General features: G+C 36.6%; 1 protein-coding gene across 1 annotated transcript in view; it reads left to right on the plus strand.

Moving 5' to 3' along the window:
• LOC109090360 (caskin-2-like) overlaps positions 1-21546 on the plus strand; it is a 53990-nt gene that overhangs the window by 30430 nt on the left and 2014 nt on the right. The window contains exons 8-21 of the mRNA XM_042735410.1: positions 2703-2811; positions 3074-3097; positions 4427-4624; positions 7098-7215; positions 8762-8932; positions 10879-10968; positions 11345-11481; positions 12110-12188; positions 13411-13496; positions 15635-15745; positions 15902-16003; positions 16172-16310; positions 16883-18505; positions 19573-19816. Of these exons, the coding sequence (XP_042591344.1) occupies positions 2703-2811; positions 3074-3097; positions 4427-4624; positions 7098-7215; positions 8762-8932; positions 10879-10968; positions 11345-11481; positions 12110-12188; positions 13411-13496; positions 15635-15745; positions 15902-16003; positions 16172-16310; positions 16883-18505; positions 19573-19816 (3231 nt within the window). The remainder of the gene's footprint in view (positions 1-2702; positions 2812-3073; positions 3098-4426; positions 4625-7097; positions 7216-8761; positions 8933-10878; positions 10969-11344; positions 11482-12109; positions 12189-13410; positions 13497-15634; positions 15746-15901; positions 16004-16171; positions 16311-16882; positions 18506-19572; positions 19817-21546) is intronic.

The following is a 21546-nucleotide window of genomic DNA, read 5'->3' on the forward strand; positions in this document are numbered from 1 at the left end:
TGTGTATATTTATGAGTATGTATAAATACACACACATGCATGTATATATTTAAGAAATATTTACGTGTGTGTATGTATATGTATGTGTGTATATGTGTGTATATATATTACACATTTCGTAAATGTATATTTATATAATGGCTTGATAATTCAATAGGTAAAAAAAAAAAAATCATAAACATAACATTACATAAACCCCAGTGCTTATTTTAAATTAAATAAGCACTAAAATTATATTATTATTAAATATGTTAAAAGATTTTTGGTTATTATATTAATTTTAATCATATATATATATATATATATATACACACTGTGTGTGTGTGTATGTATGTGTATATATGTATGTATGTGTATGTATATATGTATGTGTGTGTGTGTGTATGTATATATGTATATATATATATATATTATTAACATTTTATATATGTATGTATATTTTGTATGTATGTATATTTTATAACTATAATAAAAAAATATATTTTTAATAGTAAATTTCACTTTAGTGATATATATTAATAAACACATGCACACAATTTGTAAGTTATCAATGTTATTCTAACTATATATATTAAAATGTATAATCATATTATTATTATTATTATTATTATTATTATTCTTTTTTTATATATATAAATATTATTATATTCAAATTGGGTTCCTGGAATAAAACATTGTGAATATATAAAACCAAAACTGAGAATATTGCTGTGCATCCTAGGATTGCTATATCCACAGTAAATACATACAGTTCCATCTTAAAATTTGGCCAAAGGCTACATGCATGTAAATAAGTTTATCTATGTTTTGATCTGGATCAGGAGCCTGCCTACTATTCCTTAACACACAACCTCTATAGGCAGCAAAGAGAGTGTGAGAATTATGTGTTTATATGCATGCAAGCCTGCCGGGGAGGTTGTCTGTCTTTTTTGCACGGTGTAAAGTTGACAGTTCAGGCAGACTTTGGCTGGGCGCTTTGTTGACTTGTTTGTCGAGCAAGTGAGGTGGAGAGAAGAGGTTGTGGAATGAGTGTAGTGTGTTTGGTGCTGTGTGCATGTGTTGTCCTGGGCTGCCCTCCCCTCTTGAGTGTAATGAGAGGGCTGTGACTGCGCTGTGATGGTAACATCCATAGGAACGAGGCCGAATAGGGTTACACCAGCCAGTCAGCTGCTCAACATGCTTCTCTAGCAGTAACCATATATGAAAGTTCACGCTGCAGCTCTCCCCTCCACTGCCTTTCTGGAATGCTGGAACTTGTAAACATGGGAAAGATGGACAGTGGTAACAGGAGACCGCTCTACAATGCTTAGTATAAGGCATTGGATTCTGAAAAATTTATGAATTCAAGCAGAATTTAACAAGCAATCTATGAATTGCTACTGTTATTATGTTTTTGCTGAGATTAAGAAATGACATGACATACAGCCAAGTATGGTGACCCATACTCAGAATTCATGCTCTGCATTTAACCCATCCAAAGTGCACACACACAGCAGTGAACACACACACAGTGAACACACACCTGGAGCAGTGGGCAGCCATTTATGCTGCAGCGCCCGGGGAGCAGAGGGTTCGGCACCTCAGTCGTGGTATTGCCGGCCCGAGACTCTAACCCACGACCTTAGGGTTAGGAGTCAAACTCTCTAACCATTAGGCCACAACTTCCCCACGGAATAATAATAATACTTGTTATTATTGCCAAATTAACTGCTGACTAATATATGACTTGGTCATATATTAACAAATAATATATTGGTCACTCTTATCCATTTAATAGAAGGTTACTTACAGAAAAGTTCTGAAATGGACTACAAAAATGATCAATAGCAGGCATCATAGGCTCTCACATGTCTTGTGATGTCACTGACACCATATTTGATTTGAGAGTTGCAGCAGGAAAGATTTTCCCACAAACAAATCCTACAGATTTCATATAACTATAGAAGAACTGCTTTTTAATGTTGCTTTTATGGTGATTCTTTTGTGTAACCCAGTCCCTATTCACTTTAATTATATGGAAAAGAGCAGGCTAGACATTAATCACAAATCTTTGGAGCAGCATGAAGGTCAGTAAATGATGACAGAAGTTTCATTTTTCGGTGAACACTTTGGATGACCTTATTTAAAGAGGGAAGGCAGGCTTTTAATCCGTTCAATAGGATGAATCAATTACAGCTAAATGGAAAATGGAGCCTGCACTGCTGCTTTAGATACTGAATCCTGAAGAGAGACACACAATGTAAAACTGATTTATGCAGAGGCTGTTTATGTTACTCAAAAGCTTTAAATTGCCATGACTTTTGACCTATTGCTGGTGGTCTTGAACTCACCTTCATCATGTGGTTTCAGTGCTGCCCACTCACTATGCAATTTCTCATGCTGATTTTGGTTTTGTAGTTGTATTGCTGGAGGCATCACAAAAAAATAAAAATAAAATCCTACATAGTTGTGCCAGTTTCATGTGTCTCATATTGTATGTTTTTACAGCTCGTTTCTTTTCAAATATAATTTCAACTGAAATCAGTATCTAAAAAAAAATCTGTATCTGATATATCATTATCTGAAATTAATATTAATTAAATCAGTGTGTCAGGTTGAATTTTGTGGTAATGAGCAGCTGACTGTACCCCATTGAGTGATTTCGTTGGTGTCTTGTGGACGGTATGGCTCATGTGTCACTGTGGTCTATCACTCATTTTTAGACTGCTGCTAAAAGCTGGGATTGACATCAACAGAACCACTAAATCTGGAACGGCTCTACACGAGGCTGCCCTCTATGGGAAAACGGAAGTAGTAAAATTATTGCTTGATGTAAGTAGATGGATACAAAATATTTGGAAGTGTTGATTATTTTTTTGTTGTTTATTTCTTATGTCAGAGTTATTATCAAGAAAAAATGCTGTGAATTGTAGAACCAGTTTTGGGGGCTTCCTCACAGTGTAGTGCTTGAGTCTGTCATATCAGAGCACAACGATATATCATTTTTTGTATTTCTGCCGGTATACAGTGTTTTTTTTTCTCACCTGAATTAACCCTCACATATCAATCCAACTCTTCATCATCTGACACTTAGGCTGGGATTGATGTGTTCATCAGGGTATTTTATATCTACAGTATATCCATATATAGCTGTTCAGGTTTCCACTTAACATGCGAGAAAAGTAATATAAAAAACTCCTTAGAGGTGAGTCAGAAATCCAAAACTCCTGTTGTTTTCCTTTTACTCTTATTGTTCCTTTCTCTTTTTCTGTTTTGCATTCCTCCTTTTAATTTTTCCTTAGCTTTTTTTTTAGGGATGCACGATAAATATCGACATGCTGCGCAAAACCACAATCATATTTTGCGCATGTTTTGCGCAGTTTGTCAGTGAACAACGGCTCTGTGTAGTAAATGTTGCTCCACGGGAAAGCACACACGTGTAGAGATTTACTGCTAATTACATAACCGGCTTTACTGACGAGATGCGCATCAATATCGTGCCGATATTTATCATGCATCCCTACCTTTTTTTATTTTTCCTCTTTCTTGCTGTTCTTCCCTTCCCTTCCCTTACTTTGTCTTTAATTACTACTTCCATTCCTTTCCTTTTTCCTTTCCATATATTTTTTTTTACCCCTTTCCTTTCCTTTCCTTTCCTTTCCTTTCCTTTCCTTTCCTTTCCTTTCCTTTTCCCATTCTTTACTTTGTCTGTCTTTACTTACTTTTTCCATTACTTTCCTTTTCCTTTCCATACATGTTTTACCCTTTTCCTCCTCCTGGCATTCCCCTTTCTTTCTTTCTTTCTTTCTTTCTTTCTTTCTTTCTTTCTTTCTTTCTTTCTTTCTTTCTTTCTTTCTTTGTTTACTTTTTTTTTTTTTTGTTTATTTATTTCTTTCTTTCTTTCTTTCTTTCTTTCTTTCTTTCTTTCTTTTCTTTATTTGTTTCTTAGTTTTAGTTTCTTTCTTTCTTTCTTTCTTTCTTTCTTTCTTTCTTTCTTTCTTTCTTTCTTTCTTTCTTAACATTACTTTCCCGGGGCAACAGAAATGGCAGCCATGCCTGGAGATTTCGCTAAAAGTTTTGTTTACGTGTTTGTGTGTCTGGGTCTAGGCATACGTCTGAATGTGTTAAGTAGCTGTGCCCTTCTACTATCCCTCCTGTAATCCAGCTGCTTGTTGTCTTTGAAGTGTGCGCTTTGATTCAAAACACTGAAACGGCTGAAGGAGCTGTGTTTGAAGATGAGGGGTGTTTTGCATCCCTGTTCTGGGCTCAGCTCCTCATTAAATTTTCAGAAGATTTGCTAAGTGCTTCAGAGTATTTAAACATTACATTACTTCTCTTTAAATTCTGCTTATTACACTTCTTTATTGCAACAAATCCCACCTGAGTATTGAATTTTTAGGTTTTCCGATAGCAATTTTGTGGACCTTAGTTAATATGAAGACCTCAGAGATTACTTAAACCCATAGTGCATGACTTGTTGACTACTTTCAAGCTTTTTCTCTCTCATTCTTATTCTTTCATGCATTCATTTCCCTGGGTGGTGACATCAGACGCTAGTGGAGCATTGCAGGTGAGAGCTTTGAAGGACTACTGGAATCTCCATGACCCAACTGCACTCAACATCCGGGCAGGAGATATAATCATGGTAGGCTTTTCAAGCCTTATTTCTCACAAGAGTTGTCCTAATTTAATACTGTATAATGTGCATTATGTAAAAGGCCTATATAATTGGTAATGTGCTTGAGCGTTGCCTTGATCTGCATTCTTACCAAATTACTAAACCGTATTCTAATGAATCACAAAAACATCGAAACCCAAAACAACAAATTGGTTTTTGGTTTTGGATTGTTGTTAGATATTAAAGCGGTTTTCAGAATGCTTTAAATATGGAAGACAACACAACAGCATTGCATATGTTTCTTACTGATATAATTATGTCCTTCACATAAGACATAACAGTAACATGAACAAGTGAGTACCGTAATTTGGTGTTCCCTACAGAGAATTCTTTAACATGCTACAACAAGTTCTTACCAATCAACCTTTGGTGTCTCAAATTAATCAACTGTAGCTTGTTGTTTGTGCTATAGTACCGTGTGTTCAGCCTAGTTTGCTTTCATAACAGCGTGCTTCACCCCCAGTAAAAGACTTTGGTTCAGTGTGTGTACTCTAGAGTGCAGCCTGAGGCTCAGTGCCTCATGTATGCTGTTATTGTTCACACCTTGTCTGTCTAGATAGCTTTAGGCGGCCATTTCTGCTAGCATAAAAGACTGCTGTGTTTCTGCGCCAGTGAGACATAACAGACTTCAGGTTTTTTTTAAAAGCTAGCAATGAAAGATACTTTTACTCAGTCTTAACCCCACCTTGAAAATTCACAGTTCCTTTACAGCTTTATTATTAGGGAGTTGAATTGGGGGTAAATTAACATCTCATTATCTCAGGAACTAATACCTTGAGGAAAGGTGATGAACAACATCATGTCTTTCATTTCAAACTCCAATAACTGTTATTTTGTAATGATTTATTTGGGAACATTTTATTGATAAAAATTTTTTTTGACCACCACTCACCCCCCATTACAAAATATTTTTTTGTTGCCTCAGGACAACGTTGTGAAACAATGTTGCAGAATCACAGAGAAAATTCTCCATTCACATATCATAAGACATGTGCAGAGAGCTATACAAAATCAAAAATCTGTCAAAAAATGTCAAGAAATCATTAAGTGAAAAGGGAAAAACACTTGCAACACATTAATATATTGCATTTGATACAGACATAGGTTTGTATCGTAGTGCAGGGCTGGGAAACTTGGGTCCTGGAGGGCCACTGGCCTGCAGAATTTACCTCCAACCCTAATCAAAACACCTGCCTGTAAAAACTTCATGGAATGAGATTTTACTCTGTGTGAAACTTCAAAAAGCAGTTCTCTGCTGTGAAACAGAGGTGCATGTTACACTTTTTGCACATCACTTTGGGTGTTCCTGTGCGCACCCAGGAACCCTGTATCTTCCTGTTTTGTCACACATTATTTACCCTTATGTATTGTCCTTGGGAAATCCTGGTAAGGGATGGGAGTCGTGGGCCCCTGCTTACCCCTTATGAATGTTGCCTGAATTTCTCTACACCTTCATACACACACACACACACACACACACACACACACACACACACACACACACACACATTTTTTATGTACAGTTCATATCATTTTAAATAAGATTACTAAAGCAAATAATCTCTCCTCCTGTCACATCATGTGCTCCTGTGACCACGTGTCAGAAAAGGAAGTCCTGTCTTCAAATGGTGCTTAATAGTGACTCCCACACCTTATTGGAATGTTCTTTGATACTTTTCAAACATTTTAATTGGTTGCAATCATTTTAAAAAAACGTACTGAACATGGGGCATAAGAAAAACTTTATTGCCTAAGGGCAATGCTGTGCTGTAGAGGGTTAAAATAACACTAAATAAATACAGATGTTGACCTTTATGTTGAGCAGTTTTGAAAATGGGGCAAATTTATTTTTATTATTCTCTAATATCAGCAGTACAGTTAAACCAGATACTTAAAATGTTGAAAAAGCACTTTTCTCGCAAATACGGTGGTAAAAGTAGTTTTCTTAAAACTGCTTCCTCATTTTTTGTAGAATTATTTTTTTATATTAATTTTGACTGTCTAAAACTATTAAAAATCCTTTTTGTTAGTTTCAGTAAAGTTAAAATAAAATATTAATATTGGACAATATCCTTAAACTTAAAAACTTTAAATGTTGCGTTAAGTTGTTAAGTACTAAAATGGTGAACTATATCAGAAATAATAATTTATATATATATATATATATATATATATATATATATATATATTTAAAAAAATTATATATATATATACACACACACACACACACACACACACACACACACACACACACACACACACACACACACACACACACACACACACACACACACACACACAAAATTACAAAATGCCTAATAAAATTACACGGGGGGAAAAAACTAAAATAAAAACTATGTAAGAAGACGGTTATAAATATTATAAAATGTGCAAGTATTCAAAGAGCTGAATATCCTGTGATCTTTCTGTTCTGTTCCAGGTCTTAGAGCAGCATATGGATGGACGTTGGAAAGGACACATCCACGACAGTCAGAGAGGCACTGACCGTGTGGGATTCTTCCCTCCCTCCATCGTGGAGGTCATTAGTCGCAGATCAGGTAAACTGAATAATTCTGTTTTATTTTTCAACTTACACAAGCATTTACTACAAATATATGGTCCATTTTCAAAATGAGTTTCTATTTTGTATTTCTTTTTTTTTTTCATTCCAAATTATATTATCAGCATAAAAATTTCAACTCAGATTAAAACTGAAAAATTGTAACGTTTTGCTTTAAAGACAGCAGCACAAGGTTTTGATTTTGAAGTAGTGGAATGTTATTTTTTTAATAACATTTGTTCTTAATCTTTCAAAATCCTAAAACTATATTTTAAGCTTAAAATAGAATTTGAATCCCAGATTTTAAATGCACTCTCTGACATTTGTATCCCACAGTATGCATATCAAAATAATGCATACTTAAGTAGTGCAGTTCTCATAAATTCTTGTGGACATGTAGTCCATTGATAAAGGCACACACAGACACACACTTATGGGATTAACAGGAACATATTGGGGGCAGGCGGATCAGCTTTAGAGCCCTGTGCCTCCATGAAAAATGGGAGCCGGCCATGGATTGCTAGGTTCTGAGCAGAAAATCTATCCCTGAAATTAGCCTGGTATTTTTATTTTTTTTTGTGTGTGAGAGTGAGCGCAGCGGCAGACTCAGCACTCTGTCGTGTCACAGCGTCAACATCCTGCTGCTCACATGAAATTAGCCTCCGCTCTAAGCTTCTGCCTCAATACTGCTGAAGAGACATGATGGAGGCAAGACAGCCAGATTAAGACCCAACCACTTAATCATTGTGCTGGGGTGTTTCTCCCACCTGCATTATCTTATCAGGATGTTAAAGTCTCGCCAGGTTCATCTTAGTTTTTGAAGTTAATGTATGGAAAGAAAAAAAGGGATTTGTCTTTCATGTCATATTCTTGTTTCACCTTTTTATTTTATTATTTATTTATTTAATAAATTAATAAATATTTACACTGCCATTCAAAAGTTTGGGCTTGGTAAGACATTTTTTTTCACACAGCCTCATTCGGTGTGCATTTATTTGATCAAAAATACTGTAAAAACAGTAATAGTGTCAAATATTATTATGATTTAAAATAACTGTTTTGTTTTAATATACTGTATAATGTAATTTATTCCTGTTATGCCAGAGTTTAATTTTCAGTGGCCATTACTCAAATTTTTGGTGTCATAAGATCCTTTAAACATTCTAATTTATTTGGTGCTCAAAAAATAAATAAATAAATAAAAAATCTAATTATTATGACTGTTGAAAATATTTGTGCTGCTATATATTTTTGTGGAATTCTTTATACATATTTTTCTAGATTCTCCAATGAACAGAAAGCTCCAAAGAATATCATTTATTTGAAATGGATCTCTTTTGTAACATCATAAATGGCTTTTCCTGTCCTTTTTGTTCAATTTAATACTTCCTTGCTACATAGAAGAAAAAAAAATAATGACCCAAAACTTTCATAAATGTCCATTATTTTATATTATTTAGAGCATGTCCCTAATGGAAACATCTTGGATGATGTTTCATTTATGTCCATGGTGCCTCATTTTTGTTTCCATGTTGTGTTCATAGGGGGCATTCTCTCCCGGCAGGCCTCACTACCCATTCAGAGACATCACATTCTGTCCAGGGCCCTGTCCTCACACAGTTCTCATCACACCTCTCACACAGACGACTCCTACACCTTATACTCATCCACCCGTCCTGTACTGATTCACCACAATGGGCTGGATCAGCACCCAGGTAGTGTGAGAATTAGACTCTTTGGGGTGAATTCAAAGTACATACACCTACAAACTTACAATCTCATTTCAAGAGCCCGTCCAAGTATCTGTGGAAGCAAAAAAACTCCTCTATCCCTCACCACGTGAGCAACATAAACTGTACTTTAATCCATCGTAGCTACATTTAGACTTTTCCCAAGTTTTCCCAAGTCCAAAGTTTTTATTTTGATCTGCATTAGCCGTAAAGGACATGATATACTCAGAACGGAAGTACATTTCCATTTTTCGCTTTGGGAGAAAATGCTGAGAGCGTAATTTAGATGAATATGTAAATTTAGCTTTGCTCTTTATAAGTAGACAAACACACAACAAAAATGAGAGGGGTGAGAAAGCAGAAGTTAAGAAAGCACCTGATCATAGCGACGTGGATATTATTACACCAGCTCTGTAATTCCACACTCCAGTCAAGTCCTGTTTATGTATGTGGTACTTTATATAATAAATTGGTTTAAAGCAAGCAGCTTTACAGTATAACAGGATTAGTTCACTTCCAGAATAAAAATTTCCTGATAGTTTACTTACCCACATGTCATCCAAGATATTAAAGGGATGCTCCATCCCAAAATGAAAATTTTGTCATTATTCACTTTACCCCATGTCATTCCAAACCCTTAAAAGCTTCATTCGTCTTCGGAACGCAATTTAAGATATTTTGGATGAAAACAGGGAGGCTTGAGACTGTCCCATAGACTGCCAAATAAATAACAGTGTCAAGGTCCAGGAAAGTATGAAAAGCATCCTCAGAATAGTCCATCTGCCATCAGTGATTCAACCGTAATGTTATGAAGCGACAAGAATGCTTTTTGTACATGAAGAAATCAAAAATAATGACCTTATTCAACAATTCCTCTCCTCTCTGTCTCTCAAAATCAGTGTAACGCCATTTTGGCAATACGCTCTTCTGTATCAGCCGCGCAACAAGGATACGTTTTTTACGTGTATTTACATTTTGGTTTGAAAGCAAACAATGCATCGGCGCAATGCGGCTGACACAGAAAAGCATATATATATATATATATAATATATATATATATATATAGATATATATATATATATATATATATATATATATATATATATATATATTTATATATATATATATATATATTATAGTATATCGTTTTCTTAACATTTTCTGACTAAAAGCAACCAACAAGCCATTTTAAAGTGGTTAAGCAAATAATAATAATAATAATAATAATAATCGGCAGGGATTCCCAGACCAATACAATTAGTGTGCCTCTTCTATTTTAAAACTCACAAGCCCCCACTGTTGTTTATTGTTTTTAGAAAATCACAGATTGTAGATTCACTAGATAAGACCCTTATTCCTTGGTTGGGATCGTGTAGAGCCCTTTGAAGCTGCAATGAAACTGCAAGTTGGACCTTAAACCACAATATGGAGAAAAATCCTGGAATGTTTTCCTAAAAAACCTTAATTTCTTTTCGACTGAAAAAAAGACATGAATGTCTTGGATGACATGGGGGTGAGTAAATTATCAGGGAATTTTTGATTTTTGCAAGTGAACTATTACTTTAAACATAAGAGACAGTGGCACTTTCATTTTTAATTAGAATTACAATTTAAATTTTTACTATTAAGCAGCTCTCCAGTATAGTTATGCTTTTACACATGTCTGACCTTGATAGAGTAAACTGAGGAAATGAACCTATTACAGTAGTAATTGCCACGGACCATTGGTAGTTTGAAGGGGTTTACCAGCTGGAGCAAACTTTTCTGGAAAGTTTGGTTAGGCAAGTTGTGTCAAGCTCCAAACAAACTTAGTTTTGGTCTGATTTTGTGCGAAATGACACCACACCAGTTCTTTCTTTGATTTCGCTTTAAGTATACCCGGACTCCCAGAGTTTCCCCCCATGGCCCTTTAAAGTGTTTGTGTTTGCTAGGTGCGATTCCCGTCAGTCCCAGTGCCCTGTGTAAGCCAGCTAGTCCCAAAGAGCCAGAAGATATTTGGGTCCTCAGGACCTCTCGTAATGGTAAGAGTTGTCCGTTTCCCCAGGTTTCTGTTTTGTTACTGTTTTGTTTGTCCAAGGGTGTGCAAAAGAGTGACACACCAGTGACTTTTTCTCTCAATTTTTCCAGCTGTTTCACAGGGCTCCTGTTCACTTAGGCTATATTTGTCCTTAGTTTGTCAGCCTACCATCAGCTTGCCATTCACATTGCTTATGTTCCCTTGTTCCTTCATGTTCCCCTTGTCTACAGAGACCTTGCTGGAGTTCAGAGATCATAGCTGCTAATTTCTTTACCCCATTTGTTGCCCAGTGTGCTGTAAAGCAATCATTTTTAACAGGCAGTGTTTCACCAACTGTTCGTTTTCTTTCTCCTGTCTTTGTTTGTTCCTATTTCTTTCAGCAGGTGACAGGAACAGTGTGGGCAGTGCAGGCAGCATGGGCAGCAGTCGCAGTGCTGGCAGTGGACAGAGCACAGAGGGAAACTTTCCACACAATGGACCCAATCAGTCACCTTCTGCTGTCCAGGACACCACCAAGGTGGGCTTCAGTCTCACACGTCCAATGTTAAGCTGAACCAGAAAAAAAATAGGAGTTTTTATGATTCCGTCTGCATGTCCATTGATTTTCATTCGGGAACTGAAGCTGTGAGAACTGTGCTGAGAAATATGCAGGACTGATTAATTCAGTAGAAAAAAAAGAAAGGGGGAAAAAGAAACTTTCTGACCCCCAAATTTGTCCAAAGGGTTCGGCGAATAGAAAAGGATTTTGCTCAGCAGGAACAGTAATTAGAGCTCATATAGCAGTCACATTGATATTGCCTAATTACATAACACAGTAGACTCTGCATTTTATATGCAGCTGAGCGTACGGTTACTCATACTGCAGCATTTATTTAAACTACCATAGAGAACCTAATGTTGATATCATGCTGCGAGTTACCCCCAATGTTCTCAATCATGGAGTCTGTAAACCTCTGTGACAGAGACTCTTACATGTGAAATTAAAGCGATATTAATTTCTTGCTGATAATTATAATTAATATTCATATGTAGTAATTAGACTCTCTGTGTGAAGTCTTTAACACACAGTAATCATGCCTCTAAGCTATTTCTGCCAGACAGCTGTTGAGTTAAATGTGACAGTGCTGTGGTTTTCGCATATGCAGCTGCCTCCCTCTGCTGGAGAACTGGTGGAACAGTGCAGTCAGGACCCTGACCCCGCAAAACAGACGGACCCTCATTCAGGTCAGAACCTCTGCTGTTATATATGAATTTCATTTGTTTTAATTTCTGAATGTCTTAAAATTATTTAAGAACTTTTATTGTTTAATTGATTTCAACATTTTAATTGCTACTTGGCTTAATATCATATATTAAACATCTAATGCAGTACTTAAGTGTGCCTTAAGTATCCAAATACATTTACAAGGCTCTGTATATTAAAGTGTAAAACCATTCATTGAAAGTTTAATGCTCTCAAATTAAAAAGCCTCATGCACTGTCCTTCAGATTACTCATATATTTTTTTTTAATATCCTTGAGCATGTCCACTTGTTGTGTCTTTTCCATGAACAGGGCATTGAGAGAATCATTTAATACAAATATCACCTCAGACATGTGTATTCATTAGTTTTATTCATCTAAAAAAAATAGCCATGTTTTTCATAAATACATAAATACAGTTTAAAGGGAGAAAAGGTTCCTTCCCAAGACCGCTTTAAAAACATGAGCAAGGCAGCTTAAAATACCTGCTCATTTTTACTTAAAGACAGATACTGTGCAGTGTCATATTTCACTAGAAGGGAAGGACGCAATGACGGAGGCAAAGTTGTATGTAAGTCAGAAAATTTGAGAAGGAGAGAAGTGACACGGACACAAGGGAGTGTTTTTGTAGTGTCTTTGACTCGAAGAGGATCTAAAAATAAGCATGAGATCAACAAACTCTCCTAAAATCGGCTTATTTTCTGGAGGTGAGTTAAATGGGGGTATATTTACATGTGTGTTATTGCCACTGCAGACATTTAAAAAAATCTTAATGCCTGGTTATGAGTTAATGGGTTATCATTATATGGATTTTTGTTATTTAATAACTGTAAATGTTTGTTTCTTGCCAAGCACGTCTTTGGAGTACTGTTTGTTATCAAGGAAGAAATGTATATGCATGTCTCTCAAATGAACACATACTTACACAATCACTCACCAAAACAGCCTCAGGTCTTAAATCCTCTTTTCTATGTGTCAGTGATTGTGCTTTTCTGGCATGATCTATTATTAATGAAGATGTGAAAAAAGTGAGTGAGTCATGTAAGGGGAGAATTTTTTTTTTTTGTGAAATGTGTTCTATATGAACACAAAAGTATAAACATGCAGGTACAATAACATGTATGAAAGACTGCACTTATCCCATAGTGCACAGCCTAAGGCAATAGCAGAGTCCTTGGCCAACAGAAATGTGTGTGTGCTTTAGGTGCTCTTGGAAGGAGGATTCCATTGAGCAGCTCCAGACCTGGAGAAAAACATGTCATACACCCACAGCAACTTCTGGATGGCAAGGCAAGACCAAGGCAGAACTGCATATTATAATACTACTCATGCTATTGTTGCAGTATATATTATTTTTTACAATGTAGCATATACAGGTCCTTCTCAAAAAATTAGCATATTGTGAAAAAGTTCATTATTTTCCATAATGTAATGATAAAAATTAAACTTTCATATATTTTAGATTCATTGCACACCAACTGAAATATTTCAGGTCTTTTATTGTTTTAATACTGATGATTTTGGCATACAGCTCATGAAAACCCAAAATTCCTATCTCAAACAATTAGCATATCATGAAAAGGTTCTCTAAACGAGCTATTAACCTAATCATCTGAATCAACTAAATTAACTCTAAACACCTGCAAAAGATTCCTGAGGCTTTTAAAAACTCCCAGCCTGGTTCATTACTCAAAACCGCAATCATGGGTAAAAGGTTAACCCAGAAGGCCATCATTGAAACACTCAAGCGAGAGGGTAAGACACAGAAAGAAATTTCTGAACGAATAGGCTGTTCCCAGAGTGCTGTATCAAAGCACCTCAGTGGGAAGTCTGTGGGAAGGAAAAAGTGTGTGGCACAAAAAACGCTGCACAACGAGAAGAGGTGACCGGACCCTGAGGAAGATTGTGGAGAAGGACCGATTCCAGACCCTGGGGGACCTGCGGAAGCAGTGGACTGAGTCTGGAGTAGAAACATCCAGAGCCACCATGCACAGGCGTGTGCTTTTGAACCAGAAACAGCGGCAGAAGCGCCTGACCTGGGCTACAGAGAAGCAGCACTGGACTGTTGCTCAGTGGTCCAAAGTACTTTTTTCGGATATGAAAGCAAATTTTGCATGTCATTCGGAAATCAAGGTGCCAGAGTCTGGAGGAAGACTGGGGAGAAGGAAATGCCAAAATGCCTGAAGTCCAGTGTTAAGTACCCACAGTCAGTGATGGTCTGGGGTGCCATGTCAGCTGCTGGTGTTGGTCCACTGTTTTATCAAGGGCAGGGTCAATGCAGCTAGCTATCAGGAGATTTTGGAGCACTTCATTATTCCATCTGCTGAAAAGCTTTATGGAAATGAAGATTTCGTTTTTCAGCACAACCTGGCACCTGCTCACAGTGCCAAAACCACTGGTAAATGGTTTACTGACCATGGTATTACTGTGCTCAATTGGCCTGCCAACTCTCCTGTCCTGAACCCCATAGAGAATCTGTGGGATATTGTGAAGAGAAAGTTGAGAGACGCAAGACCCAACACTCTGGATGAGCTTAAGGCCGCTATCGAAGCATCCTGGGCCTCCATAACACCTCAGCAGTGCCACAGGCTGATTGCCTCCATGCTACGCCGCATTGAAGCAGTCATTTCTGCAAAAGGATTCCCGACCAAGTATTGAGTGCATAACTGAACATAATTATTTGAAGGTTGACTTTTTTTTATATTAAAAACACTTTTCTTTTTATTGGTCGGATGAAATATGCTAATTTTTTGAGATAGGAATTTTGGGTTTTCATGAGCTGTATGACAAAATCATCAGTATTAAAACAATAAAAGACCTGAAAATATTTCAGTTGGTGTGCAATGAATCTAAAATATATGAAAGTTTAATTTTTATCATTACATTATGGAAAATAATGAACTTTTTCACAATATGCTAATTTTTTGAGAAGGACCTGTACTGTGTACATTGTCAGCCACATACAAAATTGTTTATGCAATGTGCTTGATTTGACCTTTCTCACACACACACACACACACACACACACACACACACACACACACACACACACACACACACACACACACACACACACACACACACACGTGTAGATAAGTTCAAAACAATTGTTTTTATTTTCATGTTAATTAGATGCCATGAGGTCATGAGATAATGTTGATGCATAGTTTAATTATTATTATTTTATATACAGCACACTATTTATTAAGTAATAAACTAGTATTTCCTTGAAATAGAAGCCAAACACAGCATTGCACAGTCATTTAATCTTTTTAAATTTTAGTTATTTTATTTATATATTTATATATTTTTTTTTATTTAAAATGAAATGTTAAACTATTCTTAAGCTAGAGAATTGGATCTAAATGAGCTGTGGATGTTAACATGACTGACCCATTGGGCTTTTGTGCATCATCTTTGTGTTATAGGATGCTGAGGCTATTTACCAGTGGCTCTGTGAGTTTCAGCTTGAGCAGTACACATCGAATTTCCTCACAGCTGGCTATGATGTGCCCACAATCAGCAGGATGACCCCTGAGGTGAGCCCTCTTTTTGTGTATCAGCATTTGAGTACACAGGCTTACGTTTGCATCATGCACAACTCATTGGTATTCACTACTGCATTCAATAGAAATCAAAGCTGAACATACGGTCTATTAATGTTTTAAGTGTATCAATCTGTTTTTATGTTTTAGGATCTCACCGCTATTGGCGTTACAAAGCCTGGCCACCGCAAGAAGATCTCCATGGAGATCGGCAACATGAATATCTCAGAGTGGTTGCCAGATTACATTCCAGTAATTCAGTGCTATATATGAACAGTTTTAAAAATTTACACAAACATGCAGTGCTGTACAGCTTCAGGAGTTAATAAACAGATAATTGCTAGATTCATATCACAGACATTGACTTTTTATTCTTAACCAGCGGAGGCACTGAAGATGAAATTTGTCTGTTTGTTTCAGTCTGATATTGGGAAATGGCTCTGTGCTATTGGGCTGCCACAATACCAGAAAAAGCTAGCAGAGAATGGATATGACTCCATCAACATAGTGCAGGATATCACATGGGAGGATCTACAGGAAATTGGCATCACTAAGCTGGGTAAGTGAATGGATAGATACACTATTACTGTTGATTTTTTTTTTTCTATTTTAATATATTTTAAATTTAATTTTATTCCTGTAATGGCAAAGCTTAATTTTCAGCAGCAATTACTCCGGTCTTCAGTTTCAGAAATCTGTCTGTTGTGTGGATTTGTCGTTGAAGAATTTAAGAAATTTCATATTATTATCAATGTTCAAAAGAACTGGGCTGCTTAATATTTTTGTGGAAACTGTAATACTTTTTTAATGAAAAAACTTGATTTATTTGAAATAAAAATCTTTTGTGACATAATAAATGTCTTGACTGTCACTTTTGAGCAATTTAATGCATCCTTGCTGCATTAAGGCATTGATTTGTTCAAAAAAAAAACATTTGCAAAACATTTGAATGGTGTTGTAGATAAATAGATTGCACAAATGCATATAAATGGCACTGTGGATTCAAGCCTAGATTATACATTTTTAGTAATGCCCATGTACACAAGATTCCAAAACCACATTTCTGTTTCCAAAGTATTTGGATTTCCGAAATAATGTACATCTGTGGATTGACATATTGTTTATCTACAGGCCATCAGAAGAAGCTGATGCTTGCTGTTAAGAAGCTCAGTGACATCCAGAAGGCTCGTAAGAACCAAGCCGAGGGGCAGGCATTGCTACAACGTAGGAGAGCTCCTCCTCCCCTCGAACTGGTGGCCATCGAGCATCACAACAGCTCCGAATGCCCCTCGTCACCTCTATCACCAAAGATGCTCACCTTCCAGGACAGCGAGCTGAGCGTTGAATTACAGAACGCCATGGCTCGCAGCGGACACAGTGGAGGCCAAGATGGTTTCGGAAACATGAGTGGAACATCCATGCGTCTTAGTCAAGAAAGCATCGGTACACGGTCAGGAGGGTCAGGACAGTCGCAAGAACGTCCAATGGCATCGGTAACCCCCAACAGCCGCACACAGGAGAGCCTAGGCAGCATGGACAATAGTCCCAGCAAGGAATCTCAGGATAGAAGCCAAATATCACCTGTAAAAATGGCGCCAGTGTTGCCACGACAGCATCATCACCCCTCATTTGGCAGTCCAGTAAGGACGCCACCCATAACTACTAGTAAAATAGCACGTTTCGCATATCCACCCGTCCTCACCAAACCTAGACCGGTGGTTTCTCCCTCTCAGCCCCATCATGGATCACCTCATCCGAGGGGCTTCAGCTACCTGCAGCATCAAAACTGCAACGCCAACATGGGAAGCCCAAGAACTATCAGAGCCCTGCAGCCAAACGGGGACCCATCCCAGTCCAAAAAGCGCACTCAGAGTCTTTCACGCTATGCTATGTCAGATGGAGAGAATGAAGAAGATGACATCTCGGCCCCTACGACAACAACCACCAATGTGGCGTCTTATGCCACACTCAGTCGCAAACCCGGCCGCAGCCAACCATCTTACAGTTCCAGTGAGCGCCAAGTGGGCCGCAGTCATTCCTTTGCCATACGTGCCAAGAGGAAAGGTGCTCCTCCACCCCCTCCAAAGCGACTAAGCTCTGCCCCAAGTGGGGTTGAAATGGAGAGCGCAGGAAGTGTCAAAAGCATTGCAGCCAGGCTGGAGAACAATACAGGAAGCCCCAACAAGGCATGTAACAGCCCTGTTTTTAAAGCCATGTCCCCAGCCATCTCGCCAAAAAATATGGGAAACCGTAGGAGGACCACTAGTGAATCTTCAATGTATGAAACAAAGCATGGTGGAGAAAATCCTGCTGGTGAAAACATCAGCCCTCTGAGGAACCAGCAAAGTTCAACATCCTCACAGGAGAGCATACCTTTCGCAGAAGAGGGCAAAGTTACCATCAAACAAAGGACCAAAATAGCATCCGCTAAGATAGAGTCTGAGGCCGCTGTTGAAATTCTGAAGCCGGTGCAATCTATCAAATCATCCCTAGAGGTCCCGGAGATTAACTTAAAGGAATCAGACACAGTCAAAAGGAGACACAAGCCAAAAGAACTGCAGATGAAAGGTCAGGGCAGCAGCACGCAAATAGGAAAAGAGAGGGCCGCTGAGACCGAGATGGTCTCGCAGTGCATGCAGAATGGTGGATTGACAAAAAATCCTTATAAATCTGGCCTCTCTCCGAAACCAGGATCTCCACATAAACCTCCCACCCCTACTAAGCCCACACGCCATTCTTCTGCAGCAAACTCAGGTACTGCAATGTGTTAAGGCTATAATTTAAATTAGCACTATGTATATTTTTTAAATGTGATTGTATCAGAAAATTATTTTTATTAAAAAAAAAATTACAATTTATTTATTACATTTATTTAAATTTTATTTTGAACAAATACTTAACTACTTCTATGTTTAAAGTTTAATTCAATTTTTTTGGTATTTTTTGGGTATTTTTTGAATTTTGGTAATTTTTATAGTTATGAATGTGTAGGTCTTATAGGCTCATTTACAGCGTAATTGTGTTAATGCCTGAAAACAAGATGCTTCGAGTGCGTGTTAGAGATGATATCTTTATATTTCCTCCGATTAGTATGATATGATTTGAATAATGTACAGGAGGTGTGATCACACAGAGGCATTTAAAGATGTTCAGCTTAATCTGTCTTTATTTACAGCTGTAAATGCCAAATATAAAAAAAAAATTATATAGAAAAAATATTTTTCATTTTTATTATTTATAAAACATTTTTATACACTGTTTTTTAAGTGTTATTGTGTTGTTATTCTTGTTGATGTTTTTTTATTTTTGTTTTAAATTAATTTTTTAGGCTTATTTCACATTTGTAATGTTATGTGTTCCTGAGTCAAAAACAAAAATATATAGGGCAGAACTTCATTGTTTTGTTCATAAAGATTGATTGGATCCAGTATTTTAGTGTTTTTGTTTATTATCGTATTTATTAATATTTAGTATATTTTAATTTTTTGCTTACATTTTATTAATTCTGTTATGTGCTTTTGTTTTTTATATGTATTTCTATTAAGCTTTATTATAAGTTCACTTTTAATTTGAGTAATATTAGTACTTCAACTTAAACATTTCAGTTATTTGCAAGGCAACATTTGTAATTTTTTCAACCAAAAAAACTATAAAGAATCGTTTTTTTTTTTTTTTTATGATTGATTTATTTGTTGATGCTGATGTTTTAGAAATATAGCCGGGGTGTTCTCACACATTCGCCATGGTTCTGTTTATTAACATATGCTCTTACTAAATTTTTGTTCTTCCTCCACCTTTTGGCTGTGGTCAATTTTCTTCAGGAGTGACAGTCAGTGTTGTACAGAGCGTGGCCTTTGCCGTCTCACCTCCATGTAGTCCTCTGGCTCGCTGTCCACCAAACAAAGCTGCTCAAGGTCAGTCTGTACTGGCAGGAAAGCCACAGGCTGTGACGGAAGGCCAGAACGTGCTGGTCACAAAACGACTTGAGCAAACCAGCACGTCTCTCGAGGAGGCAGCACTTAAAGTTGTGGAGAAGAAGTTGGCTCAGGAAGATCCAGCAGACAGGTAACACCAACCACTTATGTTTGTAACTGTCCTTTTTGTCATGTAATAGATCAGTAAATGTATTAAACGGCTTGAATCCACTTTTTCCACACGGTATAGGAAATTCTGTGTTCTGTATTTCGATGAGACAGGTTTGCAGATGGTCCTATAATGACTGAATGACCGCTTGTCACAACAAGCCCACTGGGAAATCTAGCAATAAGTGATCTCCCTAAAACTAGTGTGTGTTTTTCCTTTGCCTCTTTGATTGTTTTGGCTGTGATGAAGACAGATTGTTGATGTCCTTATCTCAGACAGATGGTGTCTACAATTTGGACTTTCATTTGACTCCTCTCCTATTTTGTCACAACAAATCCACTCTCAGCAGTGTAGCTGGTCAATCTGTCTGTGTTGAACCACATTTTGCATTTTGAACAGATTTAGCTCATAGCGGAGCATATGCTAATCCAAGATAAACCCCCCGTCATAGTGTTTTAAATATATAGATGTTGTGAATCTAATCCTGACGGTCCTGACTGGTGCTGATGCTGTCACATAATGTGTTGAACATTATATACTGGGTTCCTTTTTAAAAAGAAAAAGTGAAGTGAAGTGGAACATGAAACACTTTAAATAGTAGTATGCTATTGTACCTTATATGACCTCAGCATTTAATTATACATTAATTTAATAGGATGATATATGAATTTAGTAATACACTACTGTTCAAAAGCTTGGGGGTAGTATGAATGAGTGTGTGTTAAATAGTAGTATGCTATATATATATATATATATATATATTATATATATATTATATATATATATATATATATATATATATATATATATATATATATATATTTATTTTTTATTTTATATATATATATATATCTATATATATATATATATAAAAAATACATATTTATATAAAATAATCATCACAAGTAGTAGTAGGAGTAATATGTATAATATTATATATATATATAAAAAATACATATTTCACACATATAAAAAATACATATTTATATAAAATAATCATCACAAGTAGTAGTAGGAGTAATGTATATTTGAGAGCTACCAATTTTAACATTTATTAGACTTAAAACAATAACAACTTCTAATTTAAGTGAACTTAAAATAATTTGAGATTTTAATTTTTTTACATTTATTAGACTTAAAACAATAACAACTTCTAATTTAAGAGTATACAGGAATTGAATATTTATATTGAAGTTATCAACACTAAGTTTTAAATTAAATATAGATGAATCCTTAAAGCTACAAAAGTTATTGATTTTCTTTTTACTTTAGTTTTTTGATGAACAGACATCACAGTAGCTGGGTTATTAGGGTATTTGGCTGCTATTACTTTAAGAGCTGCTGCTGTGAACATGACGCAGATCTGACATGCTTGTTCGTAGTTTAGGTGCATTGCAATTGAAGAGCAGGCGCTACGAGGACAGTATAACATTTGTTTTTACTGACATATGACCTGACGACATCTCATCTGACCGCAGTTCACTTGTTGTTCTGCTGAAGCTCCTCATTACCTGTACTGTTTCTGCGCTTGTTTGACTAGTGCCTGGAGCTGAGGTGAAGTGGAGTGCGCGTCTGAAAGGTCTCCTGTTTGATGTGGTCATAAAGACGTTATATGTCTAAATAAACACAATCTTTGTCAAGAAAAAAAAAAAAGAGACAGAAGCAGCATTTGGGAGTGGGGTGGCCAACCCTGGCTCTGCCTCTGCATTAAC

The sequence above is a fragment of the Cyprinus carpio genome, chromosome B12, assembly GCF_018340385.1.
Source record: "Cyprinus carpio isolate SPL01 chromosome B12, ASM1834038v1, whole genome shotgun sequence".
NCBI classification, from domain to species: Eukaryota; Metazoa; Chordata; class Actinopteri; order Cypriniformes; family Cyprinidae; genus Cyprinus; species Cyprinus carpio.